This window comes from Hemiscyllium ocellatum, chromosome 9, assembly GCF_020745735.1.
Source record: "Hemiscyllium ocellatum isolate sHemOce1 chromosome 9, sHemOce1.pat.X.cur, whole genome shotgun sequence".
Lineage (NCBI taxonomy): Eukaryota > Metazoa > Chordata > Chondrichthyes > Orectolobiformes > Hemiscylliidae > Hemiscyllium > Hemiscyllium ocellatum.
In genome coordinates, this window is record NC_083409.1 from 19813019 (window position 1) to 19835800 (window position 22782).

Below are 22782 nucleotides of genomic sequence, written 5' to 3' on the forward strand. Positions count from 1 at the left end.
AATGGTTGGTTAGACATTGGCTAGTGGAACCACCCAGCTATCACAGGGAAATATTGTGAGGAGCACATCAGATTTCCATGACAGGACCATGGGGATTTGGAAATTGTCCAATTGTCCACAGGCATCCAGAATCAGGTGTTTTATTGAGCCAAAATTATATAAAGATGTGGTGCAGTTTCATACATGTATCATACTTGAACTCATCTTTACCAATCTGCCAGCAGCAGATGCATCTGTCCACGAAAGTACCAGTAAGGGTGACCACTGCAAGTCCTTGTGAAGACCAACACCCGCCTTCACATTGAGAATAGCCTCCATCGTGTTGTGTGGCACTATCACGAGACTAACTGGGACAGACTTACAACCAATCTCACAACTCATGTCTGGGCATCCATGAGGCATTGTGGGCCATCAACAGCAGCAGAATTGTGCTCCAGCCCCGACTCAACCAATATCATCAAACCAGGGGATCAACACGGTTCAATGGAGAATTCAGGAGGGCATACCAGGAGCAGCACCAGTCATTCATCAAGATGAGGTATTCCTGTATTCCTGATGAAGGGCTTTTGCCCGAAAGGTCGATTTTACTGCTCCTTGGATGCTGCCTGAACTGCTGCGTTTTTCCAGCACCACTTTAATCTTAACTCTGGTTTCCAGCATCTCAGTCATTGTTTTTACCAAGATGAGGTATTTACCAGGTGAAACCACCAAACAGGACTACTTGCATGGCAAGCAGCACAAGCAGCAATTGACAGACAGTATTAGACACCCCACAACCAATGGATCAGGTCTAAGCTCTGCAGCCCTGTCACATCCAGTCATGAGTACTGGTAGATGATTAAACATCTCACTGGATGAGTGGGCTCCACAAATATCCCCATCCTCAATGATGGAAGAGTCCAACACATCAGGGCAAAAGATAAGGCTGAAGCTTTTGCAGAAATCCTCAGCCAGAAGTTCTGAGTGGATGATCCATCTTGGCCTCCTCCAGTGGTCCTCAGCATTAAAGATAACCGTCTTCAGTCAAATCGATTCACTCCACGTGTTATCAAGAAATGGGTGGAGGCACTGGGTCCTGCAAAGGCTATGGGCCCTGACAACATTCTGGTAAAAGTACTGAAGACTTGTGCTCCAGAACTTGTCACTTGTCTAGCCAAGCTGTTCCAGGAAAGCTATGACACTAGCATCTGCCCAACAATGTGGATAATTACCCAACTATGTCCTGTACATAAAAAGCAGGACAAATCCAAGCCAGCCAGTTACCGCCCCATCAGTCTCCTCTCAATCATCAGGAAATGGATGGAATGTGTCATTAACACCACTATCAATCAGCACCTGCTCAGCAATAACCTGCTCAGTGATGCCCAGTTTGGGTTCCACCAGGGTCACTCAGCTCCTGGCTTCATTACAGATTGGTTCAAACATGGACAAAAGAATTGAATTATGGATGAGCAACAAAAGCTGGCCTTGGGCAACTGGGAATAAGCAACAAATCCTGGTCAGCCAGTGATGCTCACATTAAACAAAATGAATATTTTTTTAAAAACACTTGTCAAGTTATAGGCAAACCTCAACATGTGATTGAACCAGCATCCTTAATTCCTCTCCCAGTTTTTGAGGAACCATTCAGTCGTGTACAGGTTTGTCAAGTAGTGAGTATAATGGAGGAGGGGATGAGAAAAAGCAAGAGATCCAAAGGCAATTGGACAATTTCCAAAGTGAACTTCCTCCTATGAGGTGAACAAATTCAGAGATATTAGAGAATTCAGACACTGTATTTTTGCATCTGGAGGAAGATCAACAGAGGGACAGAGTGAGATTGCTCAGAGAATACAAAGAAGTTTGTGTGAGGAGTGGTTGGAGTTTGTCTTCGGTCTGTACTTGATGGAGTTTGGAAGGATGAGGGACAATCTCAGTGAAACATACAGTATACTGAAAGGCCTGGATAGAGTAGACATGGAGAAGATGTTTCCACTTGGCAGAGAGACTGAGGGCACAGCCTCAGAGTGAAGGGACCATCCTTTGGAACTGAGATGAGGAGGAGATTTTTCATCCAGAGAGTGGTTAATCTGTGGATTAATCATTGCTGCAGAATGCTGTGGAGGCCAAGTCATTGAGTGTATTTAAGACAGAGATAGATGGATTCTTGATTGGTAAAGGGATCAAGGGTAATGGAGAAAAGGCAGGAGTATGGGGTTGACAAACAAATCAATTATGATCGAATGGCAGAGCAGACGTGATGGGCTGAATGGCCTAACTCTGCACTGATACATGGTCTTTAAAAGATACACTTAATGTCCCAGATTAAATCGAACATGATGTGGATGTAGGTTATTCAGACCCAATAAAACAAAATCCGTTTTGATTTAAACCAGAGAAACAAGTCAAAGTAACAAATGAAGCACAATATTTGTTGGAGAATCAATTGATTGAACTGTCAGAGTAATTGGAGTTCTCTTGTGTAGGATTGAGCAAAAGTCACTATCATCTAAAACCCTGGATTTTTTTGTAAAAATTGGCTGCCTGGAACTATTGTTCTGCCTGGAATTCCAGTTCGCACCTCAACTCTGAAAGGGACAGCAACCAGAACACATTCTCTTGACTGAAACTAACTTTTACAACCTCGGCCTACTAACACACACTACCAACAAGCAGCTTTAGAACCAAGAACAACAGAGGCCGAACAGAGAAGCTGAATCCAGACATCAAACCAAGAGCATCATCATAACAAAGGACACCCGAGAGCAGGAACACCAACCAAACGCTATCTGAACAAGAGCTTCCAGACACAGGCCTGTTCTGAATAAACACAGAGATTCTTTTGCCCTGAAACACCTGTCTACTGCCTTCTTAATTTCACAGTTTTAAATCAGCCCATTTGCAGAACCAGGGATCTGGGAATGATTCAAACCACCTAAAAATCAGCAAATTACTGATCACAAACAAGAGAGGGTCCCCTGATTGAACTGTTAAGAGTAGTTGGAGTTCTCTTGTTTGGTGACTCAGCCAGATGTTTCAATTCGATTCTGTGTACACTATAGGAAAGTGAATGTAGTCACAAAGATGGATTTGTATCCTATTCCCAGGTCAGAAGATTGCATTGAAATGGTGGGTAGTGCATCATTCCTATTGAAAATTGATTTGATGAAAGTAAATTGATAAGTATCGCTGACAAGAGGCAAGGAAAATTCTGCCTTTGCTGCATTCTGGATCTTTGTACACAAAGGAAAACTCAAATACATTTGAAACATGTCGGGACGACAGGGTATAGACTGAGGGCAGAACTGAAGAAAATTAGCTTTATTCGGGAAATGGTTTTGGAAAATTTATGGGATTAAAGTTTGATAAATCCGCAGGAACCAATAACCTACATTTCAGATTACTTCAGGAATTGCCCAAAAAACTTTGGGAGCATTGGTGTTCAAGATTCTATTGATTCTGGAACTTTCCCAGTGACTGGAGAGTTGCGAATGTAACATCACTGTTTAAAATGGGAGGGAGAGAGAAAAGTGGGCAACCTGGACCAGTCAGCCTGACATTGGTACTGGGAAAAATACTCAAGTTCGTTGTGAAAGATTTAATCACTGAGCACGTGGAAGACAGTGATAGGATTAGACAGAGTCAGCATGGTTTGTGAAAGGGAAATCATGCTTAACAAATTGACTGGAATTGTTCGAGATTGTAATGAGCGGATTTGACAAGGGGGAGCCAACGGATGTGGTTTATCTGGAACCTTCAGAAGGCTTTTATTCAGTCCCACAGTAGAAATGAGCGTATAAAAGTAAGACTCATGTGACTGGGGGCAGTGTACTGACATGAATAGAGAACTGGTTGGCAGGCTGGAAACAAAGAGTTTCTGAAAGGGTACCACAGGCCTGGATCCTGCTAGTCATATATTTGTTCATGGTTTAGATGAGGGAACTTAAGAGTAATATCTCCAAGTTTGCAGATGACACAAAGCTGGATGGGAGAGGGAGCTGTGAAGAAGATGCAGAGATGCCTGTGTCCGTGTATACCAGTCACTGAAAGTCAGCGTGCAGGTGCAGCAGGCAGTGCAGAAGGTAAATGATATGGTACCTTTATAGTGAGAGGATTTGAGTACAGGATCAGGGATGTCTTGCTGTAATTGTATGGGGCCTTAGTGAGTCCACACCTGGAATATTCAAACCAAAACTGGTTCAGTGACAGGAGACAGAGGGTGGAGGCAGAAATTTGTTTATGTGACTGGGCCCAGTGTGCAGTGGGATACCACAGGGATCAGTGCTGGGTCCCTTATTGTTCAGGATGTATTGAAACAATGAAGATGAAAATGTGAGAGGTGAGGGGTGGGGTGAGTGGATGGTGACTGAGTTTGTGGATTCAATGAGGTTTGGCAGATGGTTGACAGTGAGGAAGAAGGTCTTAGGTTACAGGAGGATCTAACTGGATTGGTCAGAGGGGAAGATGGAACTTACCCCTGATAAATGTGAGGTGATGAACTTTGGACGATGTAACAGGTGAATAAAGTATTAATGAAGTCATATGGGAAACTTGCCTTTATCATTTCAGGTACAGATGAGAAGATCAGGGAAGATATGTTGGAGGTATACAGAATTTTTGTTAGGCCACAGCTGGAGTACTGTGTGCAGTTCTGGTCACCACGCAATCGGAAGGATGGGATTGTACTGGAGGGGGTGCAGAGAATAGTCACCAGGATGTTGCTTGGGATGAAGCATTTCAGCGATGAAGAGAGGCTGGATAAACTCGGGTTGTTATCTTTGAAGCAGAGAAGGTTGTGAGGACCTGATAGAGGTGTAAACGGGTATGAGGGGAATAGACAGAATGAATAGAAAACAGTTGTTCCTCTTCTTCGGAGTTGGCACACATTCATTGTGAAAGACAGGAGCTTCAGAGGGGATTTGAAGAGGAGGGTGTTGGGGGTCTGGTTTGCACTGTCTGGGCTGGTAGTTGAGGAGGACTTTAAAAATTAATTGGATTAACCCTTGAAATATCATAACATTTAAAGCAATGGGCCTTGTGTTGGAAAGTTGGATGAATGCAGGTTTACTGTAGTTTGGATGGTACAGGTACAATGGGTCGAAGGGCCTCTTCTGTACTGTGCGATTTATGATTGTATTGTGTGCAGTTTTGGTCTCCTTATCTGAGGAAGGATGTTCTGGCTGTGGAGGGAGGGCAGTGAAGATTTACCAGACTGATTCCTGGGATGACAGCACTTAGATCTGATGAGAAACTGGATCAGTTAGGATTATATTCACTGTAAGGTAGAAGATTATGGGGAGTCACACTGAAAACTCTAAAAACCTAACAGGACAAGGCAGGATGTTCCTGATGATGAGGGAGTCCAGAATCAAGAATTAAAGTTTAAGGATACGGAAAAGGACATTTAGGGCTGAGATGGAGAGAAATGTTTTCATTCTACAGGAAGCCTGTAGAGGTTTCTGTCACTGAAAGCAGTTCAGCTCAAACCACTGAATGTTTTCCAGAAAGGGCACGATACAGTTCTTAGATCAAAGGGATCAAAGGTTATGGGGATGAAGCAGGAACAGGCAACTGAGTTGGATGATCAGCCATGATCAGATTGAATGGCAGAACAGGCTCGAAGGGTTGAATGGCCTATTCCTGCTCCGGGTTTCACTGTTTGAGAGATTGTTCATCAACGTGGAAACATATTGAATGAGAGAAAAACATTTGCCTTGGGTTAGGAATTAGTTTGGAGATAGGAGACAGAGTGAGGGAATAATGTGTGTGTCCTCCAATGAGCAAGAGATGAATAGTGGTGTGCCCAGGGATCCATCCTGTGGCTTTAGCATTTCACAGTATTTCTTCATGTCTTGGATGAAGGAATAGAAAGTCAGATATCCAAGATTGCTGACCACACTGAGTGAGGCAGTTAGGAGGAGGTTACAGAGATGGGGAGGGTGGATGGACAAGGAGGGACTTCAGAACAAGGACGATAATTTGAAAATCGAGGTGTTGGTTTGAACTGGGAGCCAATGTCGCTCAGTGAGGATGGTGGGGGATGGGGATGGGATTTGTTGCGAGTTCGGATAAGGGCAGCAGAGTTTGGGGTGAACTGAAGTTTACGGAGGGCAGTGGCTGAGATGTGGCCCAGGACAACATGAGAATGATCACGTTTGGAGTCCCAAAGCAACGGCTGGGACTTTCAGTGAGTGATCTCTGTGCTGTGGAGGGTTTGGGGCTCAGATCAGTCTCAAAGATGAGGCCAGGATTGTAAGGAACCTGGTACTAAATAAAAGCTGAAAAAAGCTGCAGTTGCTGCAAATGAGAAACAAATACAGAAATTGCTGGAAAAGCTCGGCAGGTCTGGCACCATCTGTGGAGAGAAAGCAGAGTTAACATTTTGGGACAAGTGAACCTTCTCAGAACTGTTCTGAGGAAGGGTCACTTGACCTGAAAGGTTAACTCTGATTTCTTTCCCCAGATGCTGCCAGACCTGCTGAGGTATTCTGTTTTTGTGAAGAGTCTGGTTGAGCAGCAGACAGTGCTCAAGGAGAGGGATGGAGTTTGTACTGAGAGCTGAAGAGGATGGCTTTGATCTTCCCAATGTGTTTCCCAGTGCGCCTGGCTCCTCAGTCCTGACTGCTCTTAGCTGCTGTGATTGTCACTGATTGGACACTTATTATTAGAGATTCTGACCACAGCAGAAAGCCCCAGTGTGAAAAATAACTGCAAAGACTGTCAGATCACAAGGTTGAAACTTCACCAAGAGAGGAAGTGAAAGACGGAGCTCGGAGCAGCTGGGTGTTTGTTACTGAGACGGGAGAAAACTGTGAACCGTCTGCACTCCCTGGAATCTGACAGCACATAAGAACATTAAAACCAGGAGCAGGAGCAGGCTCTCTGGCCTCTTGGGCTGCTCTGCCATTCTGTAAGATCATGGCTGATCTTTTCATGGCCTCAGCTCCCCCTTACCCACCTTTTCCCCAAAACCCTTGATTCGTTTATTGTTCAAAAAATTACCTAAATCAGCTTTAAAAACAATGACTGAGGAAACCTCAACCACTTCGCTGGGCAGGGAATTCCATAGATTCACAACCTTCTGGGTGAAGAAGTTCCTTCTCTATTTAGTCCTAAATCTGCTCCCCCCCTCCCCCAGCACAGGAGGAGGCCATTCAGCCCATGGTGTCTGTGAGTGATCCAATTAGTCCCACTGCCCCCTCTCTCCCCATAACCCAGTAAATCTTTCCTTTTCAGTTCAATCTCCAGTTGCCTCTTGTCGACTTAGGTCCACAGCAGAGACTGTCCCTAATCTGGGCTCCAAGTTGGCATCTCATTCATTCATTGGGAGGCAAACTGCCTGGGCTGGGAAATGGACTCAGGACCCTGAACATTCTCTCTCCCCTCCTGAGGGACATTTGATGCTGAGGTTTAATTCTATGGAACTTTACAATATATGCCTACCATACACACTTCTCCATTCTATGTGTAAAAGGCTGGAGCCAGCCAGCAGGATATTCAACTGCAGGAGCCGTCATCAATTTGACCAATTCTGACCACACCCACTCTCCGTAACCTTTCAACTAATTACTAATATCAAATCTGTCCATCTCCTCCTTGGTGTGAGACAGGGAAGGGGCCATTTCATTCCAGACTATTTGGAATTTATGGAGCACAGATGGAGTAAGCTGAGAGAGGACATCAGAATGATGGAGTTTGGAGGTGAGATGAGCAGGAATAAGAGTTTCTGTGGTCAAGGGGCTGATGTAGTGCAGAGACAAACAATGTAGCGGAGATTGAAATAAAAGACTTATGTGATGGAGAGGATGTGGGGTTTGAAGCTCCAATACTGGAGGGTCCAGTGGGAAAGAAGCTCAGGCTTACTGCTGTCCATTGGACATTCCAGTGGGATGGAGGCCCATGTTTCCTGATCTATGTTGGAGCTTCCAATTGAGTCCCATGGAATTGGAATGTTGGCATTTCTTGCAGCAATTGGAATCTTGGTATTTATTATAAAAAGGACTGGATTACAGAATTAAAGAAATATTGTTACAATTAGTGAGACCACATCTGAAGCATTGTGTTCAGTTTTGGTCTCCTTACTTGGTGAAGGATATGGTGGCACTGGATGCAGTTCAGAGGATGTTCACCAGACTGATTCCCGGGATGAAAGCGCTGCCATATGAGGAATGGCTGAATAGCTAGGGCTTGTACTCACTGGAATTCAGTCGTATGAAGGGGGGATCTGAGTGAAGTATATAAGATGCTCAATGGGATTGATAGGGCAGGCATGGAACAGATGTACTCTCTTGTGGGCCAGTCTCGAAAAATAGGTCATAGATATAGAGTGAGAGGAGGTATGTTTAAAACTGAGATGAGGAGAAACTACAGGTGGCACAGTGGTGCAGTTTTGAGCACTGTTGCCTCACAGTGCAAGGGACCCAAGTTCGCTTCCACCCTCGGGCAATTGTATGGAGTTTGCACATTCTCCCCTGTCTGTGTGGATTTCATCTGTGTGCTTCAATTTCCTCCCACAGTCTAATGATGTACATATTCGGAGGATTGGCCATGCTAATTTACCCATAGTGTCCAGGAAAGTGTAGGTTAGACTTATTTGTCATGGGAAATGTAGGGTTATAGGGAAAGGGTTCAGGAATGGCTCTGGGTGGAATGCTCTTTGAAGGGTCGGTGTGGACTTGTTGGGCTGAATGGCCTGGTTCTATACTGTATGGAATCTGTTCCATACCAACTACTGCTCTCAGAGGGTTGCGAATCTGTGGATGTGAGTGCGCACCACCACCAACCCCTCCCACCCCCCTCCCCACTCCCCCCGACCCCCTTCCCTAAGCACAATGGAGGCAGAATCAATCAACAGAAAGAAACAGATATCTTCCTGATGAAAAGCAGGATAGAGGGCAATAGGTAGCCGTCTGGAAAGCGGAGAGGAGGTTAAGTTCAGCCATGATCATGTTAAATAGGAAACGGGCTTGAAGGGTTGATTTACCTGTTCCTGTTCCTCATTCTGAAGTTCAATCTTGCTAAGGCAATGAGATCCTTGTTTACTGTCCTGTATTGGGGGTTCCAGTTTGAAGCTGGTCCATATTTACTGTCTGTAGTGGAGAGCTCAAAGAAATGAAGGCCGTTCTTTCCTGGTTTCTATTGGAGGGCCCAACAGGAATAAGCTCTATGTTAACTAGTCTCCGCTGGAGTATTCAGTGGGAAATAGACGCATCTTTACTAGTCTCCATTGGAGGTTCCAGTGGCAAAGAGGCACCTGTTTAATGGTCTCTACTGGAGAGTTCAGTGGGAATGAATTCCATGCTTACTGGTGTCCATTGGACAGTCCAGTGGGACATAGATAACGTGGTGAGTGTGGGGCTCATTTCCTTTCTGTAGTAACTGTGTGATGGTCCAATCCTCATCCCAGTAAAACAGGAGCTTGAACATGGAAGGGGAAGATGAGGGGAAAGGATTGGAATATATTGTGAATGGACAAGATGGGTCAATGGGTCAGAGCCTGTCCTATCCCTCCAGCTCACACTGATAGCCTGAGGATCTCCTCTCTCTGCTGGACCTTCATGGAATGAGGTTTGTGTCCAAACCAGTCCCCAGTAAGAATAGGTCAACAGCACAGAATTGCCCTTCATTTGACAAGAAACTGACTGTCTTCTTGACAGAGGCCAAATCCTGGTCAATGTGGGAAATGGGGCTTTACTGCAGCTGTAGACATACTCTTTGTGTCAAGGGTTAACATCCATAGTGGGGTAGAGCTGGAGCAGATTTACCCTGTATTTAACTTTTACCACTTGGGACATTGTTGGAAAGGCAGAGAGAGGGAGAGAGTGTGTGTTAGAGGAGAGCAAGAGAGACTGTTGGCGAGAGAGACATAGAAGGATAGGGTGTGAAAGTGAGAGAAAGCAGGATAAAGAGTCTGAGGCAGTGTAGGATGAGTAAAAGGGGGGAGAGAGAAAGAGGTAGAGAGAGGTAGAGATGGTGGAGTTGAAGAATAGAGATAGAGCAAGATAGAGTATGAGACAGTGTGACTGAGAGAGAGGGGACAGAGAGAGAGAGAGAGAGAGAGAGAGAGAGAGAAAGATGCAGAGCAGGTGTGAGACTAAGAGTAAAGGGAATCTAGTGAAAGAGAGACAGACAGAGACGTTCTGGTCACCACATTATGAGAAGGATATGACTGTACTCAAGAGGGTGCAGAGATTTCCCAGGATGCTGCCTGGCCTGGAGAGTCTAATCTATGAGGAAGGGTTGGAAAGGCTGGGATTGTTTCTCTTGGAGCAGTGAAGGTTGAGAGGGAACTTGCTGAAGGGCTATAAGATTATGAGGGGCAGAGATATAGTGGAAAGGAAGGCAACGTTTTCCATGAGTAGAGGGATCAATATCCAGGGGCAGAGATTGGAGATTACACAGACATAAAAAGATGGAAACAGGGAGCAGCAGTAGGGTTAGGATTAGGGATAGGGATTGGCCCTATGAGGCTGCTCTGTCATTCAATATGATCATGGCTGATCCTCTCCCTCAATGCCAACCTGGGATTGGTGTTGTTAGATCATTGATGACCAGTACAGACTTGTTAAATGCTGTTCATGTCATTGTGCTTCTGGTTGAGAGAGAGACAGAAGACAGAGAGAGAGAGAGAGAGAGAGAGAAAGTGAGAAAGTGTACATTGTGTGATTGAGTGAGAGAGGGCAAGGCATTTAATTGCTGCCCCAGATCTCACTGTTCCAATGTCCTGGAATAACGCCGGTAATAGAGATCAGTTAGAGAGTGACCAGAGGGAGGGAGACAGAAAAAGAGAGAGTGACGCAATTAGAGATTGAGGGTATAAAGATAGAACGAGTGAGGAATTAGGTAGAAAGATATGTGAAGGAGAAGAATGAATGATAAGAAAGAGAGAAAGAGAGAGAAAGAGACCAATCACAGAAGGAAATGGAGATAAACAGAGTGTCAAACATACATGGAAAAAGGGAAAGATAGAAGTGGTTATATAATTGGGAGAGGACAGAGTCAGAGACAGAAATAGAAAAAGAGGGAGAAAGTCAATGAATAACAGGAATATATACAAGAGAAAGGTGAGAAAGAGATAAAAGGGAAAAGGGAGAAAAGAAGTACGAAAAGGAAGGACGAGAGAGAGAGAGAGAGAAGAGGAAGTGTGAGGGGCTGACGTGGCTCTCTCTGCCTGATGCCATTTACATACTGAGGAACACCCAGTCAGACTCTCACAGGCTGCAGCTTTATAAAGCAGAGCCCAGTGAAGGGAGAGTTTATCAGGAACCAGGCACAGGGACAGGAGCACACACCATGATTTCACACATCCAGCTGATCTGGCCCCTGGCATTCTGTATCGCAGGTACAACTCTCTCTACTTCCACCTTGAATCTTTAGCTGCTCTCTATTTCACTCCAGTTCCACTGATTTGTGATTGAAGGGAAAATGTTGAAACCAGAGGAATGCTCAGTGTCTCCAACAATCTCTCATTTGACCGGCTCTTTCTGTGACAGTTCTGACTTCACTGTGTTTCTCTCTGACCCCTCAGGTATCAGTGGGGACATCATCATGACCCAGTCTCCCCCGGTACTGTCAGTGGGACTGGGCCAGACTGCAACCATCACCTGTAAATCCAGTCAAGACATTAACGATGAGCTTTCCTGGTACCAACAGCGAGAAGGTCAGAAACCCTCTCTCCTGATCTATGATGCAACAGATCGATTCACAGGAGTCTCCGATCGATTCACTGGCAGTGGATCAGGGACCAGTTACACCCTGACAATCAGCAATGTTCAGAATGAGGATGTCGCTGACTATTACTGTATGCAGGATGACAGCTACCCTCTACACAGTGATACAGAGCCATACAAAAACCTCAATACACACAGCACCACCTCCTGTACTGACACGTACACAGTTATATAAATGTATAATAATAGACACACAGTCCCACCACCTGAACTGGCACATCCACAGCTAGATGCAAATGAAACTGAACAAATTACCCCATACTGGGATTGTCACTGTCCACTACACACTCCAGTCCCTGTGGTGTCCACCGCTCACTGAAGGCTTCAAGTTTCCCTCTCACACTCCATGACCACACGTGAAGAGCAACTGCAAGATTTAACATTGAAAAATAAATTTCACAAAACTCCCAAGCCCAGCTGGATACAGAGAGACAGAGACAGATAGACACATGAATGAGGGAGAGAAAGAGAGGTCCAGAAAGAGGGTGAGAGTGAACGAGACTGAGACAGGGAGAGGTTGAGAGTGATGGGGGGGAAGCAGAGAGCAGAGGTTTTTGTACAGCCTCTGCACTGGGAGCTCTCACTGTGGCTTACGTTTGGTAAAGGAACCAAGCTCAGACTGAGTAAGTAAACCTCCATCCTCTGTTATTAACCCTTTCAGTACTGAAACAACTTTTTAAAACACAAATAATGAATTGTTGAAGGTGTTAGTGGGGAGCTGCAGTGAATGAAATGGTTGATTGAGGAGCACTGTGTCTAGCAGAGTGCCCATCTGTATTTCTTTAGTTCCATTGTCCCTTTAAGCAGCAAGATATAAATCAGTAAGTTTTACTCACTGTGTGAAGGAGTTCTGTCCATTTGCAGTCTGTGGTCCCATTCCTGCAGCATGGAGTGAAATCAGTGAGTAGCCTCCTGCCAGTCTCAGTGTGACGGACATGGGCAGAGTTTGATGTGAGCTCTGGCTCCCTGTCCCAGTCTCTGATCTCACTGACCTCAGCAGCAGCAGCAGCAGCACAGTGAGACACCGAGCTCCCACCTCCCCCAGCTTTAACTCTGCTCAATCACACAATCACAGAATCGTTACAGTGCACAAGGAGGCCATTCAACTCATCCTGTTTGTACTGGCTCTCTGAATGAGCAATTCACTGAGTGTCATTCTCCTGCTATCTCCCTGTCACCCTGCACATTGTTCCTTTTCAAATAATAATCTCGTTCCCTTCGGAATGTTTTAATTGAAGCTGCTTCCACCACACTCTCAGGCAGTGCATTCCACACCTTAACCACTCACTGGCTGAACATGTTGTTCCCTATTTCACTTTTGTTACTTTTCCCAATTACTTTCAATCTGTGGTCTCTCGGTCTCAATCCTTTCTCAACTGGGCACATTCTCTCCCTATTTACTCTCTCCAGGCCCCTCCTGGTTTTAATTCCTCAAACAAATCTCTCAGCCTTCTCCAAAGAAGGCAGTCCCCAATTCTCCAATCAATCTGTATAACTGATGTTCCTCATCCCTGGAATAATCTTTGGGAATATTTTTTGCCATTTCTACAAAATGTCACTCCTTCCTGAATTATTGACATTATCTATGACCCTCATGCTCTTATAAACCTCTATCAGGTCACTCCTCATACTCTTACACGTCAGAGTAAAAAGTCTCAGCTTTTCCAGCCTCTCATAGTCATGGAGTCATACAGCATGGAAACAGACCTTTCAGTCCAACTTGTCCATGATAACCAGATATCCTAAACTGACCTCATCCTATTAACCAGCATTTGGTTTACATCCCTCGAAAACCTTCCTATCCGTATACCCATCCCAATGTGTTTTAAATGCTGTAATTGTATCCACCTCCAACACTTTCTCTGGCAGCTCGATCCATACACATACCACCCTCTGTGTGACAAGTTACCCCTCAGGTCCCTTTTGAATCTTTTGCCTCTCACCTTAAGCCTATACCCTCTTGTTTTGGAATCCCTTTCCCAAGGAAAAGACCTTGGATATACACTCTGTCCATGCCCCACATGAATTTACAAACATTTATAATGCCACTCCTCAGCCTTAGATGCTGCAGGAAAAATAGGCCCAGTTTCCTCAGCCTTTCCCTGTCGCTCAAACCCTCCAATTCCTGGTCATGTCTTTGTCAATATTTTCTGCAGCTTTTTAAGTTTAACAGCATCCTTCTTGTCGCAGCATGATCAGAATTTTTCACATTATTCCCAAAGTGGCCTCACCAATCTCCTGTACAGCTGCAACATGATGTCCCAACTCCTGTACTCAATGCAGTGATCAATAAAGGCAAGTGTACCCAACACCTTCTTTATCAACCTGTCTACCTGTGACCCCACTTTTAAGGAATAATGCACCTGCATCTTCTCCCCGAGGTCTCTTTGTCCAGCAACGCTCCACAGGGCCCTCCCATTAACTGTATAACTCCTGCCCTGGTTTGCCTTTCCAAAATGCAACATCTCGCATTTACCTAAATTGAACTCCATTTGCTACACCTCTGCCCATTGCCCCATCTGATCAAGGTCCCGCTGTACCCTGAGATGAATTTCTTCACTATCCACTGTCCTGCCAATTTTGATGTCATCCACAAACTTACTGTAACTCCTATATTCACCTCCAAATCATTTCTTTAAATGACAAAAGCAGTGAACCCAGCACCAATGCTTGTTGCACACATCTATTCACAGATCTCCAGTCTGAAAAGCAGCCTTTTAAACACCACTCTCTGTCTCCTATATTCAATCCAATTTTTTTATCCCAATGGCTCACTCCCCCGGATCCCATGTGGTCTAACCTTACTAACCAGTCTATCATGTGGAACCTTGTCAAACACTTTGCTAAAGCCCATATAGACAATGTCTACTGTTCTGTCTTCATCAATCTTCTTTGTCACCTCCTCAATCAAATTCAGGAGATATGATTTCCTATGCAAAAAAACCACATTGATTATCCAAAGAATGTAAATCCTATCCCACAGAATCCACTCCAACATCTTACCCAGCACTGACATCAGGCTCACTGGTCTATAGTTCCCTGGCTTTTCCTTACAGTCTTTCTCAAATAATGGCATAACATTAGCCAACCTCTCTGGTTCTCCAGCACCTTACCCATGGTTGTCAGTGATACACATATCTCAGTAAGGGGCCCAGCAATCTCTTCCCTAGTTTCCCACAATGTTCTGGGATACACATGATCAGGTCCTAGGGTTTATCTACCTTTATGTGCTTTAAGATCTTTTGCGTCTCCTCATTTGTGTGTGGTCTCTTTTCAAGACATCACTATTTTTCCAAATTCCCCAGCATTTGTTTGGGATCTCACTCATCTCTTGTGTCTTACCAAAATACAGCACTCACCTTTATCTGAATTAAACTCCATCTGTCATTCCTCAGCCCACTGGCCTAGTTGGTCAAGATTCCATTGTATGATTAGACCTTTTTCACAGCCAATGATTAGATTAAATTCTCTATAGTGTGAAAACGGGCCCTTCGGCCCAACAAGTCCACACCGATCCTCCGAAGAGTAACCCACCCAGACCCATTTCGCTCTCTGTAATGCATCTAACACTATGGACAATTTAGCACAGCCAATTCACCTGACCTGCACATCTTTGGACTGTGGAAGGAAACCAGAGCACCCGGAGGAAACTCACGCAGACATAGGGAGAATGTGCAAACTCCACACAGACAGTGTGCTGCCCCGCTCAACCACCACTGAGCCACCGATGCCTCCTGAAAATTCACCTGAACACACTCTCGCAACTCTGGTCCCTCTCTGCCCATTACACTACTGCTACCCCAAACTATATTCAGAAACTAAAGACCTCCCGCCCATTTATAACAACTCTATCACATTTGAAGGTCTATGTAAACTCCTTGCATTTGTATTCCTCCACATCCTTCCCACTAGGAGGTGACTTATTGACTGTTCTGAGGATTCTGTGGACCTTGGTGTTCCTCTCTGATATTCCCTCCTGGCTCCCACAGTCCTGCCAAGTTAATTTAACCCTCTCTAACAGCATGAGTAAACCACCTCACAAGAATCTAATGCCCTCCCTCATGGATCCACTTTCCAGCCCTGCTGTCACCTGTGTTCACCTCCTGATTCTATTCTCACTTGCATAGGGCACTGGGAGTAATCCGAAGATTCCTACGTTTGAGTTCCTGCTGCTAATTCCCTCCGAAGCTACCGAACTTCTGACTGCAAGACCACTTTTCTCCTTCTGTCACTAGGACCAATGTGGACCACTACTGCTGCCTGTTCCTCGTCTCCCCTCAGGGTGCTCTGCAAACGGTCAGTTCATCCTTGACTCTGGCACCAGGGAGACAACACACTATCCTGGAATCCCATCTGCAGCTGCACAAACACCTATCGATTGCCCTTGAATCTCTTCTCACTATCGCTCTTCCCATCTTCTTTGTGCCCCCCACCCCCACCTCCCCCCTGCAACTGAGCCCCCCCTGGTGCCAGGGACTTGGCTGTGGATGCACTCCCCAGATGAACCATCATTCTCATCAGGATTATGAACTGAATCCTGGATGGACAATGGGATGCACTCAGGGGATTCCTGTACTAGCTGCTGCTCCCCCATTCCCTCTCTCCCTGCACACTCTGAAGCTGCGGAGTGACCACATCTAGAAACATTCTCTCCATGGAGCTCTCAGCCTCATGGACGCTCTGCACTGACACCAGCTGCTGCTCAAGCTCCGAAACCCGGAGCTCCAACTGCTATCACTGACCACACTTCCTGTTCTCTTGGTATTCCAGGAGCTGCGAAACATTTTGAAGTTCCCACATGGATGCACACCCTCTCCATTCTTGGATTATCTCTTTGCAGAGTTCTGATAACAAACAGCTCCAGCAGGGCAAACAGTCCAGTGGGTTCAGTGTTCCAGAATTTTGGGGAAACTCTCCAGAAGATTTTAAGAAACAGGAGCAGAAATCAGCCATTCAGCCCATGGAATCTGCTCTGCCATTTGATCTTGGCAGATATGCTTCTCACCCCCATTCTCCTGCCTGATCCACAGGAACTTTCCATCCCCTTCTCAATCATGAACCTATCTATCGCTGTCTTAAATACATTCTGTGACTTGCCCCCCTGTCCTCTGTAACAATGAGTTCCACAGATTCCCCACCCTCTGGCTGAAGAAATTCCTCCACATCTCAGCTCGAAAGGGTCGGCCCTTCATTCTGAGGCTGTGCCTTGGTTATCTAGTCTCTCCTGTTTTTGGAAACATCTTCTCCACATCCACTCTATCCAGGCCTATCAGTATTCTGCAAATTTCAATAAGATCCCTCCTCATCCTTCTAAACTCCAGCGAATACAGACCCAAAGTCCTCAACCACTCCTCATATGACAAACCCTTCATCCCCAGGATCATTCTTGTAAATCCCTCCAATGCCAGCACATTGTTTCTTAGAATATGGGTCCCAAATATTCCAAATTCAGTCTGACCAGAGCCTTACACAGCTTAAGTAGTACATCTCTGCCCTTGTATTCTGGGTCTATTGAAATGAATGCAAACATTCCACTTGCTTTCCCAAGCACAAACTGGACCTGCCTGTTAACCTTAAGAGAAACCTGAATGAGGTTTGTGCTTTAGATCTCTAAAGGCTTTCCTTATTTAGAAAATACCTCCATACCCTGACTCCATTGTTTCCTGAAAGATCATCACCAATGTCCCCACAATCTCCTCAGTGATCTCCTTCAGAACACACGGGTGTAATTCATCCAGTCTGGGTGAGTTATCCACACTCAGACCTTTCAGCTTCCCCAGTACCTCCTCCTCAGTGTTGGCCACAGCACTCACCTCTGCCCCCTGACAGTCTTGAAGTACTGGGACACTGCTGGTGTTGTTTTCCATTGTGCAGACTGATGTAATGTATGGATTCAATTCCTCGACTTTTTCTTCATTTTCTATTATTGTTTTTCCAATGTCTATTTCTGCCTCCCTCTTCATTTTTATAAATCTTGTGAAACTCTTGCAATCTTCTTTTATATTACTGGCTCGCTTTCCCCCCACATTTCACCTTCTGTCCCCTGAATGTGTTTTTTTTTAGTTGTCCTCTATAGGTTTTTAAAGACTTCCTAATCCTCTGGCTTCCCACTATTTTCCACCACATTGTATGCCTTTTCCTTTTGTTTTTATGCTGTCCTTGACCTCCCTCATCAGCCATGGTTGCCTTGTCCTCCCCTTAGTCTGTTCCTTCTTTTTCAGGAGGAATTCCTACTCTGCCTCCTGAATTACGCCCAGAAACTCTGCCATTTGCTGCCCTACCACCTTACCTGCTCGGCTCCCCTTACAACCAACTCTGGCGAGCTCCTTCCTCATGTCTTTGTACTTACCTTTCCTCAATTGAAATACTGTTCCACCTGATTACAGCTTCTCCCTCTCAAACTACAGGGGGAATTCTATCATATTATGGTCACTTATCCGGAGGGATACTTTCATTTTCAGCTCACTAACCAAGTTTGCCTCATTACACATCACTGAATCCAAAACTGCCTGTTCTAAATGATTAGATTAGATTAGACTTACAGTGTGGAAACAGGCCCTTCGGCCCAACAAGTCCATACCGACCCGCCGAAGCGCAACCCACCCATACCCCTACATATTACCCCTTACCTAACACTACGGGCAATTTAGCTTGGCCAATTCACCTGACCCGCACATCTTTGGACTGTTGCAAACTCCACACAGTCAGTCGCCTGAGTCGGGAATTGAACCCGGGTCTACAGGCGCTGTGAGGCAGCAGTGCTAACCACTGTGCCACCGTGCCGCCCGTGATCAACCACAAGCTGTTTCAAAAACCATTTCATAGACACTCCATGAAACCCTTTTGTTGAGATGCGCTACCCAGTCCATCTAAACATTGAAGTCTGCCATAACATTTTGTATTTGGCTTTTCTGTCTCCAGTTCCAAACTTCCAGCTCAGCACTGTCTCCATAACTTGTCCTACCTGCCTATCTTCTTTTCCACCTATCCACTCCATCCTCCACTCCCTATTGTACTTTATGCTACTTTCTCCCCACCTCCACTCTCCTCTCATTTTTCTCTCCACCCTTCAGGCTGTCTGCCTCTATTCCTGATGAAGGGCTTTTGCCCGAAATGTTGATTTTTACTGCTCCTCGGATGCTACCTGAACTGCTGTGCTTTTCCAGCACCACTCTAATCTAGAATCTGGTTTCCAGCATCTGCAGTCATTGTTTTTACCCTTTTCTGTTTCCTGATTGATTTCCTTCCCCACACCCTGATTACTGTTTGGAGACCTAAACATAACTTGCATCAGATTCTTTATTTCTTGCGGTTCCTCAGCTCTACCCACACAGATTCTACACCTTCTGACTCTATATCACTTCTTGCCATTGATTTAATTTCATTTCTTACTAACAAGGCAACACTTGCCCCTCCGTCCATCTGCCTATCCTTTTGATAGGACATGCATCCTTGGATATTTCGTTCCCAGCCCGGATCCCCTTACAGCCATGTCTCTGTGATACCCACAACATCGTACCTGCTAGTTTCAATCTGCACTATAAGCTCATTGTGTATACTGTGTGCACTTAAGTACAACACCCTCAGTCCTGCATTGACTGCCCTCCTTCCCATCATTGTCGTCTTATCTGCTGTGCTTTACGTTCGATACCTGATCCTTTCCACGCTCTCTGTCCTTTTACATCTTCTAGAAAATAGAATAATCTCTCCTGAGCCCTCCTCCACTTTAACTAGTTTAAATTCCTTGGAAACTCAATTTACCTCGATTTATGACATAATTTTTCTACCTTACTCGGACTGCTTCGTGCATTTAGACACAAAGTCTGTAAGTTTGATCTATTACTGATTTCCCTGCACTTTTATGATCCCTTTGATATTGAAAAATTCCATCCCTTCCTTTTATTTTCTGGTAACAATCAATCCCATCACTAACCGGCAATCTGACCTTCTCCTTTCCCTTCCATTTTCTCATTTTCCATCCAACTGAACCAAATTACTTTCTCTTTGGGTTGAGTTCAGGACAATATTTATCCAAAATCATGAAGAATGCTCTTTGATCTCATTGCTTCCAGTGGGATCTTGCTGTGTAGAAATTGGCTGCCCCTTTCCTGAAATTGCAACAATGACTGGTTTTCAAACAAAATGTAAATGTTTTGGGAGAGCCTGAGGTGCTGAGGGCTTGACTGAAACACAATTAGAGTCACAATTAGAAACAAACTCTTCGATCTGACTCATCCATGCCAGCCACAGAGACATAGAGTCATAGTGTCAGAGAGATGTACAGCACAGAAACAGACCCTTCTGTCCAACTCATCCATGCAGACCAGATAACCTAAATTAATCTAGTCTCATTTGTCAGCATTTGGCCCATATCCTTCTATACCCTTCCTATTCATATACACATCCAAATGCCTTTTAAATGTTAACATACCAGCCTCCACCACTTCCTCTGGCAGCTCATTCCAGAAATGTACCACCCTTGGCAGGAATAAGTTATGCCTTAGTTCCCATTTAAATCGTTCCCCTGATACTTTCCACCTATGCCCTCTAGTTCTGGACTCCTTCACTCTGACCAAAATATCTTCTTGTTTCACTTGATCAATGCCCCTCATGATGTTAGAAACCTCGATATGGTCATCCCTCAGCTTCCAGTGATCCAGGGAAAATAGCCTCAGCCTATTCAGCCTCTCCTGATCGCACAAATCCTCCAACTTGGCAACATCCTTGGAAATCTTTTCTGAACCATTTTAATGTTCCCAACATTTTTCCTACAGCAGGGACGCCAGAATTCCACACAGTATTCCAAAAGGGGCCAAACTGATGTCCTATACAGCTGCAACAGCTCCCAACTCCAATACGCAATGCATTGCCCAATAAAGGAAAGCACGGTGGCACAGTGGTTAGCACTGCTGCCTCACAGCGCCTGAGACCCGGGTTCAATTCCTGACTCAGACGACAGACTGTGTGGAGTTTGCACGTTCTCCCCGTGTCTGTGTGGGTTTCCTCCGGTTTCCTCCCACAGTCCAAAGATGTGCGGGTTAGGTGAATTGGCCATGCTAAATTGCCCGTAGTGTTAGGTAAGGGGTAAATGTAGGGGTATGGGTGGGTTGTGCTTCGGCGGGTCGTTGTGGACTTGTTGGGCCGAAGGGCCTGTTTCCACACTGTAAGTCTAGTCTAATCTAATCTAATGCCAAATGACTTTGTCAACCCCCTACCTACCTGCAACTCCACTTTCAAGGAATTAATCTTTTTTGGGATGAACTGGGAGTCTTTCAGTTATGCTTTTTCTAATCACCCTGTTCAGAAACAAACTTCTTGCTTTCATTCGCAACTAAAAATCAGATAAAGGAGGTGATGATTTCATGGTACTATCGCTGAGCTGTTCATCCAGAGATCCAGATTAATGTTCTGGGGGCCAGGGTTAGAATCCTGCCACAGCAGATGGTGGAATGTGAATTCAATAAAACAATCTGCAATTAAGTGTCTAATGATGACCATGAAACAATTGTTGATTGTCAGGAAAAAGCCATCTGATTCCCTGATGTCCTTTAGGGAAGGAAACTGCCATCCTTACCATGTGACTCCAGACCCACAGCAATGTGGTTGACTCTAAACTGCCCTCTGGGTGATTAGGGATGGGCAATAAATGCTGATCCTATCAGTGACACTCACATCCCAAGAAGCAATTTAAACAATGTCTGTTCTTTTCTGGAGTTTGTTAGGTATTGGCTTCAAATGTTCAAACATTTTATCAATGAATATTCTGAGAGTTGAAATCCCTTCAAATGGCAGGGATTAAAATTGTTTCTCTTGTCTTTCAGTCCGTGAGAACTCACAGCCCAAGCTGACCCTGCTGCCCCCCTCCCCGGAGCAGGTCAATGCCAAGGGCACTGCCACCCTGGTGTGCCTTGCCAATCACTTCTATCCCGATGAGCTGGAGGTGCAGTGGAAGAAGGACGGTGCAGTCATTTCGGACGGGGTTCAGACCAGCAACTACCTGCGAGCTTCGGACAGCACCTACAGCGTCAGCAGCCTGCTGACCCTCTCTGGGTCTGACTGGGAGTCGGATGCTCGCTTCTCCTGTGCCCTCACCCATGTGACCCTCCCCTCTCCCCTCAGCAAGAGCATCAGGAGATCAGAATGTGTGTAGTGTGTTGGAGATAGTCCAGAGAGGAGACACAACTTTAAATAAAATAGGGCTGAGCTGGCAGGACCAAGGTCATTGTCAGAACTGAATTTCACCTCTCTTCCTTCTCAGGACCGGTTAGAGACATTTCTGAGGTTCAGGGGTTATGGCAGTTCATTGGGACACTGTAGATAGAGCTTTTTGCTATGTCAAACCCCATGCTGTCCCTGTTCTGGGAGTGTTTGATGGGGACAGAGTTGACTTATGATGCCAAGTAAAATCTCTTGAAGTTCCTGAAGACTGTCAGCTGTACAAAACAATGTGAAACTCAGAAGTCTCTGCTTCAGTAAACCAGATCTCCTTCCTGCTCAGCCGCCAGTTCCAATTTAAGGTTTTATCACTGTTTGAAGGGACAGGATTCTCATGTTATTGAGAAAATCTCCACAAGTGTTTTCCTCAAGCTCCATTGTGGCTGTGAATTTGTGCAGCTTCCTCTGTCTGGGCTGTTAATTTCAGTCTGTTTTCTGTCAATGTCAATCTGGAAAATGGAATAAAGATGAAGAAGATTCAGTTTCTGTGTCTGTGTGCTTTGGAGATTGACCACTCCATTCAGCTGATTGGCTGCATTTCAGCATAGCATTGTCACAATTGGCTAATTGGCCTGTCAATCAATGACACATCCATTGTAGAGGATACTGACAGCCAATCATCAATCACTTTCAAATGATCCCTTTGATCTGCAATCTTTGGAGGTTACAAGATTCCAAACAGATTTCCATTAATGACCACCTGGACCATCGCTGACACCTCCCTCCCCTTCCTGGACCACTTCATCTCCATTAATGATGACCAACTTGACACTGACATTTTTTAAAAACCTACCGACACCGAGGATTCCACCTCTTCCCAACCTACCTCTTGCAAAAATGCCATCCCGTATTCCCAATT

General features: G+C 45.2%; 1 gene segment (V, D, J or C); it reads left to right on the plus strand.

The window, feature by feature from the left end:
- The first annotated feature begins 11252 nt into the window (after positions 1–11252).
- Positions 11253–22289, plus strand: LOC132818624 (immunoglobulin kappa constant-like). The segment is given in 3 exon segments: positions 11253–11320; positions 11507–11638; positions 21530–22289. Coding segments are annotated over 3 exon segments (510 nt in total).
- The last annotated feature ends 493 nt before the right edge of the window (positions 22290–22782 follow it).